We start from the raw sequence: 20,688 nt of genomic DNA on the forward strand, positions 1-20,688 counted from the left end.
AGTCGATCAAAACCGGGCTAAGTCGATCAAAACCGGGCTAAGTCGATAAAAACCGGGCGAAAGCGATCAAAACCGGGCTAAGTCGATCAAAACCGGGCGAAAGTGGAAATTTTCTTCCTATTTAAAAGGCTTTTCTCAATTTCCTCTCCAACTCATTCCACCTCAAAAAAAAGTAATTCAATATCTTATACGTCTCCCTCACTACATGGTCTAAATTCACATTCATTCCATCCCTCCTCCATCATTCTGAACCGGATTGCTAACTTGAAAATCACAACAAACCCAATTTGTTTTCAATGTTCGTCTTTCATTAATCATCCACTTTCTAAACTCCCCTCTTGCCCCTCCCATCCAAATCCCTCCCCTTGCACCTACACTCCTAAACTCCCCCCTTGCCCCGCCACTCTTAAACTCCCCCCCTACCCCTCCACTCCTGAACTCCCCCCTTGCCCTTCCACTCCTGAACTCCCCCCTTGCCCTTCCCCTCCTAAACTCCCCCCTCACTCCTCCCCAACCCCTCCCATTCAAATCTCCCCCCATACCATTCCTCTCCAATTCTCCCTCCTCCCCCCTCCTCCTCAAAGCTGCCTCCTCCCCACTTCGTCTCCCTTCTATCTCATACCTCCACCCCCCCCCAACCTTCTTCTTTCCTCTGCCCCCCCTCAAACAACCCCTCTCTGTGCCTCATCCCTTCACCTTCAAACCTTTCATCCTCCTCATCCTTCCCTTTCTTGGAACTCTTCTGCAATCGCTGACACACTAACAACTGCTCTCCCTACCTCCCCCTCTCATCCTTCATCTTACCCTACTCCTCCCCTCCCCTGTCCTGTACCCGATGCTCCCCCTCTCTCTTCATTAACGGTATGGACCTCAAACATCCGGGGCCTTCGCTCAAACCTGACTGATCTCTCCATACAGGTTGCTTCTGACAATCCAGACTTGATCTGCTTAACAGAGACTTTCCTCCTTCAAGATGTCTCTGATTCCTTAATATCTCTTCCTGGTTACTCCCTCCTCCGGTATGATAGACCTGAGCCTCGGCCTGGTGGTGGGGTGGCTATCTTTATCAAAAACTCTCTTCCTCACTCTCCTTGCACTGCCCTCTCTCCTCCTCACCCCCAGGAGTACCTCTGGCTACGGCTTCCTCTCCGCTCCCACCTTTTGTTCATATGTGTTCTGTACCGTCCCCCAAACAGTGATGACTCCATCTACATTTCACTGTCTGACAACATGGACCAACTTCTATCCACTCATCCCAACTCTCTCTTCCTCATATGTGGTGACTTCAATTGTCATCATGCCACCTGGTTGGGTGTGGGCTCCTCTCTCACCAGTCATGGCACCTCAGCAAAGGACTTCTGTGACTCACTGGGATTGACACAATCTGTCAATTTCCCGACCCGGATCTCAGCCAATGGAGTATCTTCTCTTCTAGACTTGTTTATGACTAACTTCCCTGCTAATGTCTGCTGCTCTTCTTCTGCTCCAATCGGTTCTTCTGATCATGTGCTTGTCAAAGTGGACATCTCTCTGGCCATTCTCAGAGAGCCTCCTCAGCGTCGACGAGTCTGGCATTTCACTCAGGCCGACTGGGACGGTCTTCAAGCAGCCATCAATCGTCTGGATTGGTCTCCCATCTCCACTGCCTCTGACATCAATTCTTCCTGGGAATTCTTCCAAAGCAAACTGATCTCTCTCATGCACAGATTTATCCCATCTCGCCTTCAGTTGTCTTACCCTTCCTCCCGTCCATGGTACACTGAATCTTGTGGTGAGGCAGTTGCCCTGAAACAACTTGCCTTTGCCTCTTGGAAGGCTAATCCAACTGAAGGAAATCTCAGTTCCTTCCACCAAGCTCGGAACAAGTGTGTGTCTACCCTCAGGAGTGCCAGGAAGCACTATCTCTCCTCACTCAAGAATGAACTCTCAAACCTGTCTCCTTCCTCCAAATCCTGGTGGCGTCTGGTCAAATCCGTTTCTGGTGTTTGTTCCCCCTCCAACCCCTCCCTTACCTCAAATGGCCACACAGTTGACATCGCACGTGACAAAGCCGAATGCCTCAACTCTGTGTTTGCCTCAAAATCCTTAGTCCCAAACCCATCTCTCTCTGTTCCCACCTTTCCCAGTCGAACCAAACTGCTCCTGGACTCTGTGACCTTCTCTCCTGACAAGGTGGAGGAGTTTTTGTCAAACCTCGACTCTGATTCTGCAACTGGACCAGATGGCATCAGCCCACGGGTCCTAAAATCCTGCTCTGCCGCTCTATCTCACCCTCTCTCTGTTCTTTTCACCCTATCCTTTGCTCAAGGTCATCTGCCAGCATCCTGGAAATCAGCAAACATTACCGCTTTACACAAAAAAGGTGCAAAAACAGATCCTTGCAACTACAGACCAATCAGCCTGCTCCCAATTATCAGCAAAGTCATGGAATCCATCATTGCTTCGGATATGAAATCTTTCCTCTTCTCCAATGGCTTGATCTCTGATCATCAATTTGGTTTCAGACCAGGTCACTCTACTCTGGACATGCTGCTTCTGCTGTCTCAACAATGGATGGAGGTCCTCAATGCCAAACAGGAAATCAGAGCTGTCTCCCTTGACATATCACGTGCCTTCGATACGGTCTGGCACCCAGCTCTGCTCACCAAACTCTCCTCCTATGGTATCCATGGAAATCTCCATGCATGGCTTGCGGACTTCCTCTCTGGTCGTAGTCAACGTGTGGCCCTGAATGGATTTCTCTCATCTCCCCTTCCCGTTCAGGCTGGAGTTCCCCAAGGCAGTGTGCTGGGCCCTGTGCTTTTTCTGGTCTTTATCAATGATCTCTCCGACTCTCTGGAAAATCCTCTGTATCTCTTTGCTGATGACTCCACTCTCTGCCGCTCCATTCCTCTTCCCTCAGATCGGCAGTCTGCAGCCTCCTCACTCTCTGAAGACCTGGACAAAATCACAGACTGGTCAAACATGTGGAACATGTCTTTCAATCCTGACAAATCTCACACTCTTACTATGTCTCTCCGAAAAGATCGACTGGACAACCCTCCCATCTACTTTCTCAACAATCCACTCCAAGAAGTTCTGTCGCTCAAGCTTTTGGGTCTCACCATCTGCCATGATCTTTCTTGGGAAAACCACATTTCCAAGCTGGCCTCCAAAGCCATTCGCCGACTGGGCATCCTCCGTCGTGCGAAGTCCTTCCTAGGCACACCTGAGCTCCTCACCACATACAAGGCTTTCATCCGCAGCTCAATGGAATACTGTTATCCCCTATGGGCTGGTGCTCCTGCCTCACACCTGGCTCGGCTTCACGCTGTTGAATCCAAAGCTTTCAGAATCATTGGAATCTCCCGCGATGAAGCTATCTCTGAGGGCCTTTCACTCACTCACCGCAGGCAGGTAGGTGGTCTTTCTGTCTTCTACCGACTCCTCTCCGGCCTTGCTCCCCCAGCTCTCTCTGTGCTCTGTCCCCCAAATATTCCTACAGGTCGCACAAGATCTGCCAGCCACCCTCTGATGGTTAAACTGCCGAAATCTCGGCTCTCTGCTCACCTTCACTCTTTCATTCCTCTTTTCTCCCGCCTCTGGAACAAACTCCCACACTCACTTCAATCACACTCCTCCCTCCAGGTCTTCAAAACAGCTGTTCACCACCATCTCTTATCTTCCCCCATCCAAAACCTTGATCTTTTCTACCCCCACTAATTCACCCCAGATCCACCTTGTTTAAAATTCCAACTTCTTTCCTGGAAGTCTTGGCAGTGTCCATATGTTTTATACCTCTCCCACCCCCCCCCCCCCTTCCCATGCCTCCCCCCCAAAGCCCTCTCCCTCCCACAGCTCTCTCGATGTCTCCATGTCTCTCGGTCCCTGCTCTCAAATGTTGTGTTTGTGTCCTTCCCCCTCTCTCCCCATCTTGTCTACCGCTCCCGATGTTATTTGTTTTGTGTGTCTGTTTGTCTTTCTGTGTGATTAATGTTCGCTCTTTCACAAGCCTCGATCTTGTATACAAAAAAAAAAAAGAAAAAAAAAAGTGATCAAAACCGGGCTAAGTCGATCAAAACCGGGCTAAGTCGATCAAAACCGGGCTAAGTCGATCAAAACCGGGCTAAGTCGATCAAAACCGGGCTAAGTCGATCAAAAACGGGCTAAGTCGATCAAAACCGGGCTAAGTCGATCAAAACCGGGCTAAGTCGATCAAAACCGGGCTAAGTCGATCAAAACCGGGCTAAGTCGATCAAAACCGGGCTAAGTCGATCAAAACCGGGCTAAGTCGATCAAAACTGGGCTAAGTCGATAAAAACCGGGCGAAAGCGATCAAAACCGGGCGAAAGCGATCAAAACCGGGCGAAAGTGATCAAAACCGGGCTAAGTCGATCAAAACCGGGCTAAGTCGATGAAAACCGGGCTAAGTCGATCAAAACCGGGCTAAGTCGATCAAAACCGGGCTAAGTCGATCAAAACCGGGCTAAGTCGATCAAAACCGGGCTAAGTCGATCAAAACTGGGCTAAGTCGATAAAAACCGGGCGAAAGCGATCAAAACCGGGCGAAAGTGATCAAAACCGGGCTAAGTCGATGAAAACCGGGCTAAGTCGATCAAAACCGGGCTAAGTCTCAATCAAAACGGGCTAAGTCGATGAAAACCGGGCTAAGTCGATCAAAACCGGGCTAAGTCTCGATCAAAACGGGCTAAGTCGATCAAAACCGGGCTAAGTCGATAAAAACCGGGCGAAAGTGATCAAAACCGGGCGAAGTCGATCAAAACCGGGCTAAATCGATCAAAACCAGGCTAGATCGATCAAAATCGGGCTAAAGCGATCATAACCGGCCTACATCGATAAAAAAAACAAGGCTTATGTTATAATTCAAATTCAAAAACAAGGAAACTCAAAGTAACAATTTTTCAGCGAAGGAAGGAAACATCCACCATTCCAATCCCATACTCACTGAACTTGGCCTGCCATTTCGATTTTGTCCAACGCAGACGTAGACAATAACAGACAATATTCACACAAACACTGCGATTTTACAGTCGAGAGACAGACACAGACACACTTAAAGACAATGATATACAGGCGAATCACTCTCAGAGACTATTATTCAAACAATAAAGTGTGTTGACGACGTTATTCAGACTTTTACTTGTACACATCGACCTCAGGGAACAAAGTGTAGCTTTGCATGCGTATTAACCGATTTGATTTGCCTGGGGGGCATAACGTACAAACAAAAGTACAAGCCACCCTTTTATTGTTATCACGAGACTTTCTCAGGACGTGTTTATGGAATTAATCAGTAACTATAAAGACGAATCCCAGAAGAGCGACTCCATGGTGATTCGGTTCACTTTTTGACATTCGTGTGGGGGTGCGACGTCCGTGTTGATGTACCTGCGAAATAATAAATTAAATGAAACGATGATTTTAACCTCTGATCGTTCAATCACTAATACTAAATCAATGTTATGACCCCGGAGTGTGAATTCAGTTACCAAGATTTGATTTTTATTTATTTATTTTTGTATATATGGACGGGGCTCATGGAAGAGTTAAAGTTAATTGTACTCAGCACTTGTAGGTAGGTGTGTGTTCAGTTACCAAGTTTGTTGTCGTGGAGCGCTCGTCACGTAGTTTGACAACTCAAGGAAGCACTCTGAAACCTTTAGTTTAAGGAACGGCTGGCTTGGCGAGCGTTAGCAAGCTGCCTGGTAACTGAACACACCCTGGTCACTGTATCCGCGAGTTTCTTCATCTCTATTTTTATCATTATACGAAAAGGAACACTTGATGTCGTATCTGTCATGGCCGAATATATAACTGTGTCTGTGTGGAGAAGTGGATAGAATTACAGGAATTAGGACACTTGGTAGAGCGACCTCCGCCAGGATGAACAGTTTACCTTTTGTATAACACTAGCGTAACTCGGCGCGCTGCGCTCGCCTCAACGCACGTCGTTTCAGAGGGATAGGCATCTTTGACCATTTTCTGTGTCTTTTGGGTCTTTTGGGTCTTCATGGTGTTTTGGGTCTTCAGGGTCTTTTGGATCCTCTGGGCCTTTAAGGGTATTTTGGGTCTTTGGGGTGTTTTGGGTCTTCGGTGTCTTTTGGGTCTTAAGGGTCTTTTTTTACTCTGGGTCTTTAAGGGTCTTTGGGGGTATTTTGGTTCTTCGGGGTATTTAAGGGTCTTTCAGGTCTTCGGGGTGTTTTGGGTCTTTATGGTGTTTTGGGTCTTCAGGGTCTTTTGGGTCTTAGGTGTCTTCGGGAGCTTTTGGGTCTTAAGGGTCGTTTGGTTCCTTGGGGTATTTTGGTTCTTCAGGGTCTTTCAGGGTCTTTTGGGTCATCAGGGTCTTTTGGGTCTTTGGGGGTGTTTTGGGGTCTTTAAGGATCTTTTGGGTCTTCAGGGTGTTTTGGGTCTTTGGGGTGTTTTGGGTCTTTGGGGTGTTTTCGGTCTTTGGGGTGTTTTGGGTCTTTCAGGGTCTTTTGGGTCATCAGGGTCTTTTGGGTCTTTGGGGGTGTTTTGGGGTCTTTAAGGATCTTTTGGGTCTTCAGGGTGTTTTGGGTCTTTGGGGTGTTTTGGGTCTTTGGGGTGTTTTGGGTCTTCGGGGTGTTTTGGGTCTTCGGGGTGTTTTGGGTCTTTGGGGTGTTTTGGGTCTTTGGGGTGTTTTGGGTCTTTGGGGTGTTTTGGGTCTTCGGGGTCTTTTGGGTCTTCGGGGTCTTTTGGATCTTCAGGGCCATTTGGACCTTCAGGGTCTTTTGGATCATCATGGCCTTTAAGGGTGTTTTGGGTCTTTCTGGTCTTTGGGGTCTTCAGGGTCTTTTGGGTCTTCAGGGGTCTTGGTGGTCATAAGGGTCTTGGGGAACTTAAAGGGTCGTCAAAGGTCTGTGGGGTCTCAGCAGTCTAAACGTAATAAAGAGTTCACGGATTGTGTTTTGGGTGTTCATTTTCTTTGAGGAAGAAGAATATGTTTTGGTAGCATATAAACATAACCATATACGTTTGCTCTATTATAATAAGACTAGTGGGGTCACCCGTGGGAATCCCACGGGCATGGACGTGTGTGACATTTGGACATCTTGATTTAGATGCTGCACATTAAATTTTACAAAATGGTTACTGGCAATTCATCAGATCCAGAAATGGTGTAATGAACACAAATTATTTATTTCACATAATATGTGACCCCTCACTCCTCTCCACCTGATACTCTCCTCTCTCCACCCTCACGCCTCTCAAATTCAACTCCTCCTCACACTGTCCTCCAATACCTCCTCACACTGTCCTTCAATACCTCCTCACACTCCTCTCGAATCCCTCAAACTCCTCTCCAACCCCTCACACTCCTCTCCAATCCCTCACACTCCCCTCCAATCCCTCACACTCCCCTCCAATCCCTCACACTCCCCTCCAATCCCTCACACTCCCCTCCAATCCCTCACACTCCCCTCCAATCCCTCACACTCCTCTCCAATCCCTCACACTCCCCTCCAATCGTGCCTCACTCGCCTCTCCAATCGCTCCTCACTCGCCTCTCCAATCGCTCCTCACTCTCCTCTCCAATCGGCCCTCACTCTCCAACCCCTCGCTCCTCTCCAACACCGAGGTTCTCTCCAACCCCTCGCTCCTCTCAAATCCCTCCTCACACTCCTCTGCAATACCTCCTCACACTCCTCTCCAATATCTCCTCACACTCCCCTCCAATCGTGCCTCACTTGCCTCTCCAATCGCTCCGCACTCCCCTCTCCAATCGCTCCGCACTCCCCTCTCCAATCGCTCCTCACTCGCCTCTCCAATCGCTCCTCCAATCGCTCCTCCCTCTCCAACCCCTCGCTTCTCTCCAATCCCTCGCTCCTCTCCAACCCCTCGCTCCTCTCCAACCCCTCGCCCCTCTCCAACCCCTCGCTCCTCTCCAACACCTCGTGCCTCACTCTCCAACCTTTCACTCCTCACTCTCCAACCCCCCGCTCCTCTCCAAACTCCCCGCTCCTCTCCAAGCCCTCGCTCCTCTCCAAGCCCTCGCTCCTCTCCAAGCCCTCGCTCCTCTCCAAGCCCTCGCTCCTCTCCAAATCCTCGCTCCTCTCCAACCCCTCGCTCCTCTCCAACCCCTCTTTCCTCTCCAACCCCTCTCTCCTCTCCAACCCCTCTCTCCTCTCCAACCCCTCTCTCCTCTCCAACCCCTAGCTCCTCTCCAACCCCTCGCTCCTCTCCAACCCCTCGCACCTCTCCAACCCCTCGCACCTCTCCAACCCCCCGCTCCTCTCCAAACTCCCCGCTCCTCTCCAAGCCCTCGCTCCTCTCCAAACCCTCGCTCCTCTCCAACCCCCCGCTCCTCTCCAAACTCCCCGCTCCTCTCCAAGCCCTCGCTCCTCTCCAACCCCTCGCTCCTCTCCAACCCCTCTCTCCTCTCCAACCCCTCTCTCCTCCCCAACCCCTAGCTCCTCTCCAACCCCTCGCTCCTCTCCAACCCCTCGCACCTCTCCAACCCCTAGCTCCTCTCCAACCCCTCGCTCCTCTCCAACCCCTCGCTCCTCTCCAACCCCTCTATCCTCTCCAACCCCTCTCTCCTCTCCAACCCCTCGCACCTCTCCAACCCCTAGCTCCTCTCCAACCCCTCGCTCCTCTCCAACCCCTCTCTCCTCTCCAACCCCTCGCACCTCTCCAACCCCCCGCTCCTCTCCAACCCCCCGCTCCTCTCCAACCCCCCGCTCCTCTCCAACCCCCCGCTCCTCTCCAAACTCCACGCTCCTCTCCAAGCCCTCGCTCCTCTGCAAATCCTCGCTCCTCTCCAACCCCTCTCTCCTCTCCAACCCCTCTCTCCTCTCCAACCCCCCGCTCCTCTCCAACCCCTCTCTCCTCTCCAACCCCTAGCTCCTCTCCAACCCCTCGCACCTCTCCAACCCCTCGCACCTCTCCAACCCCTAGCTCCTCTCCAACCCCTCTCTCCTATCCAACCCCTCGCACCTCTCCAACCCCTAGCTCCTCTCCAACCCCTCGCTCCTCTCCAACCCCTCGCTGGAATGAATGCCAGTTTGAACAGGATTACCTTTACTTCCGTATAATAATCATGAATGAAATAATAACGAAAGAAATATCTGTCGGCAATTTCCCGTCTGTGGCGATACGTGAACAAAGCTGTGCCCCTCTCTCCACATTATTGTGACGACGTATAAATTAAATATTTAATCGTGACGATTGTCATCAAATGGAAAAGTCGGCCACGAATTTTTAATATATCTCGCCATTTTCCCGTCTGTTATTTTGGGCGGTGTATGACCGACGGTGCCGCGATTTGTAAAAAATATAGTGGTGTCACCCGTGGAAATCCCACGGGCATGGACGTGTGTGACATTTCGACATATTGAGTTAGATGCTGCACATTCATTTTTACAAAATGGTTTCTGGCAATTCATCAGATCCAGAAAAGGTGTAATGCTGTTGAAACCAAAGCTTTCAGAATCATTGGAATAATGGAATCTCCCACGATGAAGCTATCTCTGAGGGCCTTTCACTTACTCACCGCAGGCAGGTTGGTGGTCTTTCTGTCTTCTACCGACTCCTCTCCGGCCTTGCTCCCCCAGCTCTCTCTGTGCTCTGTCCCCCAAATATTCCTACAGGTCGCACAAGATCTGCCAGCAACCCTCTGATGGTTAAACTGCCGAAATCTCGGCTCTCTGCTCACCTTCACTCTTTCATTCCTCTTTTCTCCCGCCTCTGGAACAAACTCCCACACTCCCTTCAATCCCACTCCTCCCTCCAGGTCTTTAAAACAGCTGTTCACCACCATCTCTTATCTTCCCCCATCCAAAACCTTGATCTTTTCTACCCCCAATAATTCACCCCAGATCCACCTTGTTTGAAATTCCAACTTCTTTCCTGGAAGTCCTGGCAGTGTCCATATGTTTTATACCTCTCCCACCCCCCTTCCCATGCCCCCCCCCAAAGACCTCTCCCTCCCACAGATCTCTCGATGTCTCCATGTCTCTCGGTCCCTGCTCTCAAATGTTGTTTTTGTGCCTTTCCCCCTCTCTCCCCATCTTGTCTGCCGCTCCCCATGTTATATGTTATACTAGCAGAAGTATCCGGCATTGCCGGGCGGGTGAGGGGAGGGGAGGGGAATGGGGAGGAGGGGAGGAGGAGGGGGGGGAGGGGAGAAGAGGGGGGGGAGGGGAGAAGAGGGGGGGGAGGGGGGAGAGGGGGAGGGGAAGGGGGAGGGCGCGCGAATCGTCGAATCAGCGCGCTGCTCTGCCACCGATTCAGATTCCGTGTATAACATTCCTCGCTGAAAAAAAATATGGATCTAAAGATGAAAGAAAAAAAAACCTATGTGATGTGAATGGCAATGTTCCTCGCTGAAATGTGAAAAAACGCAATCGCGCGGCAAGGAACATCATGTGATCGCTCTGAGCGAATCAGCGCGCTGCTCTGCCATTCCGGTCATAATATTCCTCACTGAAATGCGCTGAGGTAAAAATATGGTTTAAAAATATTATGAAATAAATTTTTAGGTTGGCCATGTTCTTCCCAGGCTCAATGGCCATGTTTGTGCCAAATATCAAGTACGTGAGCCTCTCCGTTTAGGAGTCTACCGGTAACAGACACACACACACACACACACACACACACACACACACACATGTCAAGTAGTAGATTTGTTATTGCCTAAAGTTCAGTTATAGACGTTGGGTGCTAATGTGTTGTGATTTGTATGATGTCTAAAAGTGCTGTTTCATAAAGTGGATAAAGGGTTTTTGCTTCGTTTTGGTTTTGGATGAGGAGGGGCTTGGAGTGAGGTCATGCTGAACGGGTTGTATACGTGTGCTTTTTTCGAGGCTGGTCGTAAAACCACGCCCACATGCGCTTGTTTTAGCGTAATGCAAGTAGAATGACATGAACCTATCGTTAACTATATATATTTTGTTTTAATCTCAGCAAACGCATGACTCTGTATAAACATGCTTTGGATTACTCATGTACACAAACCCATAAAATATATGGGTTTGTTTGGCTAAGCATACACTCTTCTCTTTGTGAGTTACAGTTCTGTTTTCTCGGAGCCCAGAAAAACAATTGATAAGGACGGGCTGACTCCCCCGAATGATAACGGTGGGAGGAACCTCTCCCAGTGTTGTTTGTTCCCTCGGAGATTTCCTGATAAAACGTGTCCCTATATAAATGGACTGGGAATCAATGTGTTTTCAGGAAGGCTTGACGTGGCATGTTCTTGCTGTAGATTGCTGTAGACGTCGGCCTCCTCCGGATCCGTATAAGTTGGTTATTAATAAAGCTGCGCCATTTTTCAGGCTATTTGTGGACTTCTTTTGCAAACGAAGAGCTGATTCTTCACAGATGGTACCAGGAGTGGGGTGTCAACAGACGCGGAGGACGGGAAACGGAGCCCGAGGGACAGGAGGAAGGCTGACCTGAGGCCGGCGCCGGCACGTTGATATCAGAGGGCTATTATTCCAAATTCGTACCTTCCTCCCTCGCGCGGGTTCAGTCTCCTTGTCTTCCCCGCTGTCTGCACTCGAACAGAAATTGTAAGTAGAGGCTCATTTAGGCCTCAGAATGGCGTAGCTTTGTTAAAGCCAGGATAAATAAATAATAGTAAGGATACAAGTAAGGACTTAACAGTAAGCTTAAAGTTACAGTTAGCACCAGGAGGGGAAAATGAGGTCGGACAGCCATATAGGTTGAAACCAGGTGGCCAAGATTTTTCCAGGAAGGAACAGCCCAGAGACAAGATGGGGTATGCCATTGCATGCCAGGGAACGAAGGGCTGTGGCTAACTTAGGCTAAACTTAGATAGAAAGCCATAGGTTAACTTAGAAGGCCAAAGGGACATGGCCAGGAAAAGGGAAATGCGCAGGTACCATAGGTTTGACAAGAAGGTAGTGACAACTACGAGGTCAAGCCAGGAAGTTCTAGACAAGAGGTCCAGATAAAGCAGGCCAGGACCTGGTGGACAAGAGAAAATAAATAAGCTCACAGGAAATGGGCCAGGTGGCCACAGGGTGAGAACGACAGGTAGGAATTTGAAGCTTCAGAGCCAAAGGAAGCAAGTTCAGGAAGCAAAGTTCAGGACAAAACAATTAAGGAGGTAGTTAAGCAAGCAAATCAGCGGCTAATGCCGCTCGTCCATAATCCGGACCAAGACCCCGCGAAAGGGGAGGTAGCCACCATGCCCCCCACCCCCCCAAGACCTGAGCTCAGTCCCAGGGCTCTAGGCAACACCCCAACACCCCGCCCTGCCTTCCCCTTTTTTTTTCACCTCAACCAACCCCCGTCCAAACCCGTCCCAAAAATCCTTTTCCTTGAATGAGAGACGTAACATGAATGAGGAATGAATGTATATTGGGATGTTAATTGACGTGTGTGTCTGGCCAATGTGTTTGTCTGTATGACATATGCAAAGCAGAGGGTTTCGGTGTGAAGCTTTGTAAGTGATCTGCTCGACTTGGGGGAAATTCAGGCCGGGAATGTCCATTTTAACGTCTATCCGAGAGAACAGGCGAGGTCCTGAACTGAGTCCGGATTTTCATCTGTTTGGGAGTTGTTTGGGAAGCGAATTGATATAAATCGGGTCAGGAAAGCACCCGGAGTGCCCTTGTCGACCTACTGTTGATATGAAGCGGTTTCTGGGAGATGGTTGCAGAATTCGAATCAATATGTGTGTTTTACTTGAATTGAAGAGTTCATTCAATGGCAGATATTGTGGATTGTATGTGTGGGATGTATCGCTGAGGCAGCTCACCTTTGAAATTGGTGTCATATAGTGCATTTTGGGGTCGGGTGCGATGAGGTTGCTCAGAGTGCCGGCGATAACTCGCCCACTCTCAGAGGAAGTGTGTGCCCAAATGCATTGTGGGTCATTTCGACTTTGCTGGATGTCGGACGTTCACATGTCAGTATCTTGTCAGAATCTTCTTCTTCATATCATGTCCTTCATCCTTCATCTTCTTGTCAGAATTAGACATGAGTCATGAGCCATGTCGGAATAGTGGCCGGCTGTGACATATATGCCAGGCAATGTCACAGGACGAATACGTTATTTAAGATGGATTTATAAGATGGATAGATGGATGGATTTATTTAGGATGGTTAAATCAAACGATTTCAAGACAGAGTAATTAATTTCCGGAGCCAAAAAGTCTTGTTCATACAGTAAGGTACAGTGCGGAATGGCGGCTGGAAGATGCATCGAAGCATTTGGGATGATCGATGCGCCGGACAAAGGGTATGCTGGCGAACGATGCTGATAAGGTTAAGTTATTAAAACGCATATGGGTCTGAGGGCAGATAATGTGGGACAAGCTGCCTCACGGGCGCTGCAGGGAGAGTATTTGGAAATTCAATAATTTGAGCAGAAATGTCACGTTTTCAACAGAACGCTGATCCGAGGAAGGAGGACGGTCGAGGTTTCAACTGTCGGTATGTGGTGTGGCTTGTGCCAAGGTGTGGGCGCGAGGAGGTGCGTTGATGAAGCGTTGTGCGAACGAGGAAGGATGTGCGATGGGCATTGTGAAGCACGCCTCGTACGGAAGGTCCTTGGACGAAGTGTGACGGTTGTTGGATTCGTAGAAGTTAGCATTATGCTATGTAGAGCCACATTAATGGTCATTTGTCCATTGTCGCCGGACTTGCATTACTTGTGGGATAATAAAGCGCTGGTTACCCCAATTCGAAGTTTGACCTTTTAAAAAGTTTAGTTGACCTTTGTTCGAGATATGCAAGGGAAAGGTCAGAGGTAATTCACTAACCTTGGAAGAACGACAGGCGGAGTCAGTCTACAGGGTGTTGCTTTAACGACAGGATATATAGGACTTAAATCTGGAGAATATCGGGACATTATATTGTGGGTAAAACCAAAATCATGTACATAATTAGTGGACAGAGAATATCGAGTTTTTTGTTGTTGTGGAAGCGTCAGTCAGGTACAGTACGCTTGGAATTTAATTTAACCGGGTCGAGTACAGTGACGTGTTCGATCGAGCTGTGGGGATTTGAGATGGATTTGAGTCACGTTAAACCGGGGGTTTTGGTCCAGCCTGCAAGGAGTCCAGGGGCTTGTTTTAGGGCTGGGTCGCCAAAAATGGGATGCTGTGCCCATCTGGATGTAAAATTATCCATCAAGGACGGGGAATAATGTGCAGTGTGATTGGGTAAGAGGTAAAGGCCATAAAACACCAACCCCATGAGGAACGAAATAAATGGAGAGATGTTGGGATCACATGATGGTTGGGATTGAAGAACAACCTACTGGGATTTCAAACCTGTGTTTGGGTCTGGGGCAACTGGGTGATGGGCAACAGTGTATGAGTGAGTAATTATGATCTGTTTAAGTGTAAGAGGCGGTGGAGAAGAAAGGGGTGATGAAAAGTTATTTGTTTTAGATAAGTTATTTTATTATTATTTGTGAAGTTATTTTATTATTTATTTGGTTTCTGTTTTATTTTATTTTATTTGGTTTGGTATTTATTTATTTGGTTTGGTTTTATTATTAATTTATTTATTATTATTTATTAAAAGTTATTTTATTTGTGAAGTAGGTTGGTTGCTTATTTGTCACAGTAAGATGAGAGTTGTGTTTTTAAGCTTGGTCTTTGAATGAATTGTTGCTTGGAATGTGTTGATTGGAAAAGTGATTTCTGATCGCTGATCCGATCTGGTTTTGAATTGTTTGATTTAATTTTGAATTGATTGGAGGTAATAAGGAGTTGTGTTGATTTCCTGATTTGAGTTCATCTGGAAACGAAGACAGATGGGATTAATGTGTATATCAGGAACAATTTGGAAAAGAAATATGGATATATGACATTACTAAAATATAACCAAGCAATTGAGAGTTCTTGGGTTAATGGGATATAAATAAATGCATCTACAAGTTGATGGTTTAAAAATTTTTAGGTCTGGATGATACTTAAACGATGAACAATGTTGGCAATATACAAAGAATGTGACTTGTTTTTTGGGGGGAAAACATGTGGTTTAAATTTGGTTGGCTAAGTTTTAAAGATGGAGATGTTTCGCAGAACTCTTATGATTATTTACATGAGTGGTGGACTATTCCATGGCGAAGCATTTTTCAGTTTTTATGATTAAGGTTTAAGGTCTTTATGATCTGTTTAGTGTATTTTTCAAAGGAGAGGGTTTTGGTCAATGATGATGCCAAGATTCCGGATGTGGATACTGGGAAACCATCGATGTTGGGGGGAATGAAGATTAATTCAGATTTAGCGTAGTTAAGTTCGAGGAAGCTGATCTGAAGCTAGAATTTTATTTCAGTTAGGCAGTTTGTCAGGATAGAGTGGGTGGTGGTGGAGCACGATTTGGTGGAGATGAAAAAGCTGGATGTCATCGGTGAAGCAGTGGAATTGGAGACCATGGTGCATTGGCTATGGTGCATGACGGATTAAGTGACCAAGGGGGGATAGGTACAGGACGAAGAGGAGGGGGCCAAGAACTGAACCTTGGGGGACACCTTAAGGGGGAGTGAATTGTGGTGATTAAGCTGTTGTAGATGCTGTCAATTTTGCTTTGGATGAATGGTCCAGGAAGGAAGGAGGGTGCAGGTGGCACCAGGTGTGAGTGCACAGGTGTGCACCAACAGGTGTGTGGAGCAAGGTGGTGGTATCCAGGGAGCTGAGGAGTTTGTTCACGTTGTAAAGTTTGTTTATTTAGTTTGTTTATTGTAGAGAAGAGTGCTTTTGGGATTCCGGAGCCAGAGTGGATAATTTGAGGGTAGTAGGTGGAGTAGAGGACATCTTTGCAGTGCTGTAGGTGGTCCATGTGAAGCTTGGGAGTGAACTGATTTGGGTTTAATAGGCACAAGCTGGTCTAAACAGGGTGAGGAGGATGGTGTGATTGATGATGTCAAAGGAGGCGTCGAGGTGAGGAGGATGAAAATGTTGAGGTTGCCGGCGTCAGAGGAGAGAGAAGGTCGCTGGTGATTTTGAGGAGAGCAGTTTCAGTACTGTGGCTGGAGCAGAATCCGGATTGGGATGTTTCATACAGGTTATTGGCAGAGTGGTGATGTTTGAGTTGAGTGGCCACAGCACGTTCCAAAACTTTTGACAGAAAGGGTAGATTGGAGATGGGTCTGAAGTTATTTAGGGTGTCAGGGTTTAGTCCAGGGTTTTTCCAGAATGGGGGTGAAGTTTCACGAGTTTTTGGGGAAATCGGTATGTGAAGCTGGATTAAGTTGGAACTACTGGATGAGCCATGGAGATGGATTGGGTTTTGTTGTTGGTTGTCTGGGTGTTCGGTTGTTGCATTGCCAAAGGTTTCTGTGTGGTGGACACACTCGTTGGCTGTTGTCTTGTGTGACGTGGAGGGAGATGTATGTGGCTGTGTGTGGCTGCCTGGAGGGGAAGGCGGCTACAGTGGTTGATATTGGTTGTGGGTTGTCCGGGGTGCTTCGATTTGCATAAGGGGTGAAGATTGGGATATTACATTATTTTGAGTAAGTATTGGCATGAGTAATTACAGAAGTAATTATGAGTTATTATGAGTAATTAGTGGTATGAGTATTAGTTATGAGTTCCAGGTGTTGAGCTAGTTATGCTAGTTATCCAGCTAGTTATGAGTAAGTGATTATTTTAGTAAAATTACATGTTTCGCTGTGTTGTTGATCTGGGGACAAGCTAGTTTGATGGGTACCCTGGGGTCTTCAGCGTGTCTATGTGTTTGTCTGGCTGTTACACTAGACTCTGGGATGTGTTTTCATGAGACGAATTTCAGAATTGATGACAATTCAGTGAGTATGGTGGACAACGTGAAGTGGCTGGTGTGAAGGAAGGGGTTGGGAAAGATGGACCCCCTTCACGAATACCCAGTAGGGTAGCTTAATTTCAGACATAACAGGGAGAATCTATTGTGAGCGAATCACAGTGGGTGAGGAAAACATTGTGTGTGACCAGACACCAGAACTGACCAGAATTGAAATTGGAAGTAGACCAGGTTATTTCTATTATTTGTTTATTCGTGAAAATAAATAAATAATAGGGGGAGGTTAATGGAGGTTAATGGTGGTTTGTTTGTGTTAATGGAGGTTAATGGTGGTTTGTTTGTGTTAATGGAGGTTAAAGGTGGTTGGTTTGTGGTAATTCTAGTTGAAACTCTCGCTGAAGTAATTTTCGTTTATTTTTATTTTTTGATTCGATTTGAGAGTTGAGATGATTGATTTTTTATTAATTTTATAATTTTATTTTTATTGATGTTGGAAACAGGTAATGGGATGCTGAGAGAAGGATGGAATTTAATTTGAATTGGACTGGATTAAATGGGATTGAATTTAAAAATTGAATATTGAATAAAATTGGATCCACTTGGAAAAAAGTGGATTAGGAAATTGGAGACCTGTAGACCAGGCGCTCCCAGGAGACTTGTGGATCAGGTGTTCCACCAGAGGAAAAAGACCAGGTGTTCGTGGAGCACTTCACCTACAAGAACGCCTTGGAACCAAGGTGGAAGGGACCAGTCCAGGTGTTGCTGACTACACCAACGGCAGTCTTTTGCGAGGGCAAGACTTCGTGGATCCACGCCACGCACTGTAAGTTGGCCATACAAGCACCAGACACCACACCCCCAGAACACAGTAAGGATGGGCCTAATCATAGGTACAATACTATTGATAGCGACAGCAGCTAGGGGAAACTCCGATTCCAATAGATGCGAAAACGAAACCCGACACCTCACCGTAACATGGGGACAAAGAGTATCACCACCATGTTTCGAACAGAAAGCCCTGCACACAAATTGGGTGAACATAAATTGGCTAGCACTGTCGGCAGGGCCTGGACGCGTTGGCATGATACTACAAAAGCAACGAGAGTTCCGGGAAGACGGGCAAGCTAGCATTAAGACCTTGGCCCAACCAGGATACCAATGGGGAACCCCTGATTTTAAGCTACAAACACGCACACGCCTAGGGAAAGACATGACCATGCAGGTCCGGTGCAGCGTCTGGACCCCTGGCGCGGCCGGTGGCGAAAGGAACTACATACCATGCATCGAATACATACTCACGCCACAACCCCAGAATAAGGCCCCAAAGAAGGGTGAAAACACATATTGGAAAGTGGCCAGGGAAGTGGCAACAATTCAAAATAGGACACACTGCTGGTCGTGCATGCGCTTTCCCCAAGCAGGCACCACAGGAATACACATGATAGTGCTACCTCTGTCCCTCAATGACCTCTGCTCACAACCTATCGATCCCCCATGTTTAGTCACCACGCTGGAAAGAGAAGGGGTTGACAACGGCAAGAGTTGCAATCGACAATTTAATTATCGCCCGTCAATGATTGCCCATGTGGCCGAGAGGCCTGCCCCCGTCTGGGTCAAACCACAGAAAGGGAGGGTCTGCCTCCAGGGTTCCGGCCACTTGCGTATGGGAGAATCAGAATGCGCCTACATTCTCCCCGGGAAGCTGGGACAAGGGAGCTCGGGGATTACATTACGAATAGTACTGCAAGATAAACGCAACCACAACATAACGGCTATAACATTCTCTAGGGGGGTTAGTAGGATTAATGGGGTGGTAAAGGGACTCCAGTGCTTATCCACCCACCTGGTCCCACCCCATGGGACAAGGTTTATATGCGGCGACAAGGCTTACCCCTATTTACCAAATAATTGGGGGGGCACATGTTATCTGGGTTCAGTCCTTCCTGACGTTGAGATACTGGATGAGCTAGACCCAAAGTCCTTGGACAGGCGTTATAAGAGGTCAGTCATGAACGAAGATGGAACCACTAAACTACACGGGAGTCTATGGGAAAAGGTGTTTGGTTTCTTCTTCCCAGGAGCGGGCACAGTCATGGATAGTTTCCGGATAGATAAATCGGCTTTGGCCCTAGAAAAGGTGGCAAACGACACCGCTACGGCTCATGACATACTATTGGATCGATCGGATCGCGCGCGAAAATTCTTATACATTTAGCTGGCTCACTGACTGGTTCCAGGGATGGACGGGCACCATAGTGAAGTGGTTATTGACCGCACTGGCTGTGATAATCGGGGTAGTAATTTGGGGGGCACTAATGAAATCTCTAGTCCTCCTCTGTATGAGAAAGTATTTTACAGGATGGAAAGTGAAGAAGCCGCCGACAACAACTATGGCTCTGACCACAGAGGCCGTCGACCTGAACGGGTCCTTCAACAAGGCAGTTGCGACCGGCGCTCCAGAAAATTGCATTGAATTTTGTGGCAACTGTGATACTTGTGTGGATCCCATGTGGGAACTGGCTGCTGCCTGTAACGGTGTATGTGATGACTGTGATACTTGTGCTATAAACCCCTTGCGTGTACTGGCTAACGCTGCTTATGTATTACAAGCTGACAGCTGCACACCCCCTTCTGACCCAACTATGGATCTGATTGCGACGCTGGGTCTGGCGGTCGAGGGACCCGACGTGGATATCCTAGACCCGCAAGCCGACCAGGCGCCCATGGGAGACTTTGACATAAAGGAAGTCCCTCTCTTTTCTTCAAATGTTTCGGATCTCTTTGATCCAAATGTTTCGGATCTCTTTGATCCACATGTTGCGGATCTCTTTGCTTCAAGTGATTCGGATTCGGATTTTTACGCTCTGTACCCTGACCAGGAAATTGAGACACAAGATACTGACGACATTTTGTATTCCCCAGAACAGCAACACGTGAGGGACCTCATGGGCATGACCGTTGATTAACTTCGAAGATCTGCAAGGACTGCGTCTGCAAAGGGTGGGGGGAGCCAGTTCCGCAGGGGAAGTGATGCACCCTCTGGCGGAGCAGAACCTCATCTGGACCAGACGTCTTCGTTGTGGATCCGAAACGTTAATGAACTTTCATGTTTTGAGCCCTCAGGCTCCGAGCACGCACCACACGACACGTTCGCCAAATGCACGGGCGAGGCGCTATGGGCGCACGATATGCCCTTGGGAGATACCCGCATTACACAATTATTTTTTCAATACCCGCATTACACAATTATTTTTCAATAAAGCCCGATGTGGCACGTTGTCTCTTAAGATACTTTGTCTCGACGAGACAAGAGGAAGGAATGTCAAGTAGTAGATTTGTTATTGCCTAAAGTTCAGTTATAGACGTTGGGTGCTAATGTGTTGTGATTTGTATGATGTCTAAAAGTGCTGTTTCATAAAGTGGATAAAGGGTTTTTGCTTCGTTTTGGTTTTGGATGAGGAGGGGCTTGGAGTGAGGTCATGCTGAACGGGTTGTATACGTGTGCTTTTTTCGAGGCTGGTCGTAAAACCACGCCCACATGCGCTTGTTTTAGCGTAATGCAAGTAGAATGACATGAACCTATCGTTAACTATATATATTTTGTTTTAATCTCAGCAAACGCATGACTCTGTATAAACATGCTTTGGATTACTCATGTACACAAACCCATAAAATATATGGGTTTGTTTGGCTAAGCATACACTCTTCTCTTTGTGAGTTACAGTTCTGTTTTCTCGGAGCCCAGAAAAACAATTGATAAGGACGGGCTGACTCCCCCGAATGATAACGGTGGGAGGAACCTCTCCCAGTGTTGTTTGTTCCCTCGGAGATTTCCTGATAAAACGTGTCCCTATATAAATGGACTGGGAATCAATGTGTTTTCAGGAAGGCTTGACGTGGCATGTTCTTGCTGTAGATTGCTGTAGACGTCGGCCTCCTCCGGATCCGTATAAGTTGGTTATTAATAAA

General features: G+C 47.7%; 2 protein-coding genes across 2 annotated transcripts in view; one reads left to right on the plus strand and one right to left on the minus strand.

Annotated features, from left to right (window-relative positions):
• PEPD (peptidase D) overlaps positions 1-5,157 on the minus strand; it is a 66,661-nt gene extending 61,504 nt beyond the window's left edge. Inside the window, exon 1 of the mRNA XM_068116257.2 lies at positions 4,946-5,157. Within this exon, the coding sequence (XP_067972358.1) occupies positions 4,946-4,962 (17 nt within the window). The 5' untranslated portion in view covers positions 4,963-5,157. The remainder of the gene's footprint in view (positions 1-4,945) is intronic.
• A 152-nt stretch (positions 5,158-5,309) lies between these two features.
• LOC137427091 (aquaporin-4) overlaps positions 5,310-20,688 on the plus strand; it is a 129,082-nt gene continuing 113,703 nt past the window's right edge. Inside the window, exon 1 of the mRNA XM_068116256.2 lies at positions 5,310-5,331. The gene's annotated coding sequence lies outside the window, so the exon portion shown is untranslated. The remainder of the gene's footprint in view (positions 5,332-20,688) is intronic.

This window comes from Myxine glutinosa, chromosome 5 (genome assembly GCF_964187855.1).
Source record: "Myxine glutinosa chromosome 5, kmMyxGlut1.1, whole genome shotgun sequence".
Classification (NCBI taxonomy): Eukaryota; Metazoa; Chordata; class Myxini; order Myxiniformes; family Myxinidae; genus Myxine; species Myxine glutinosa.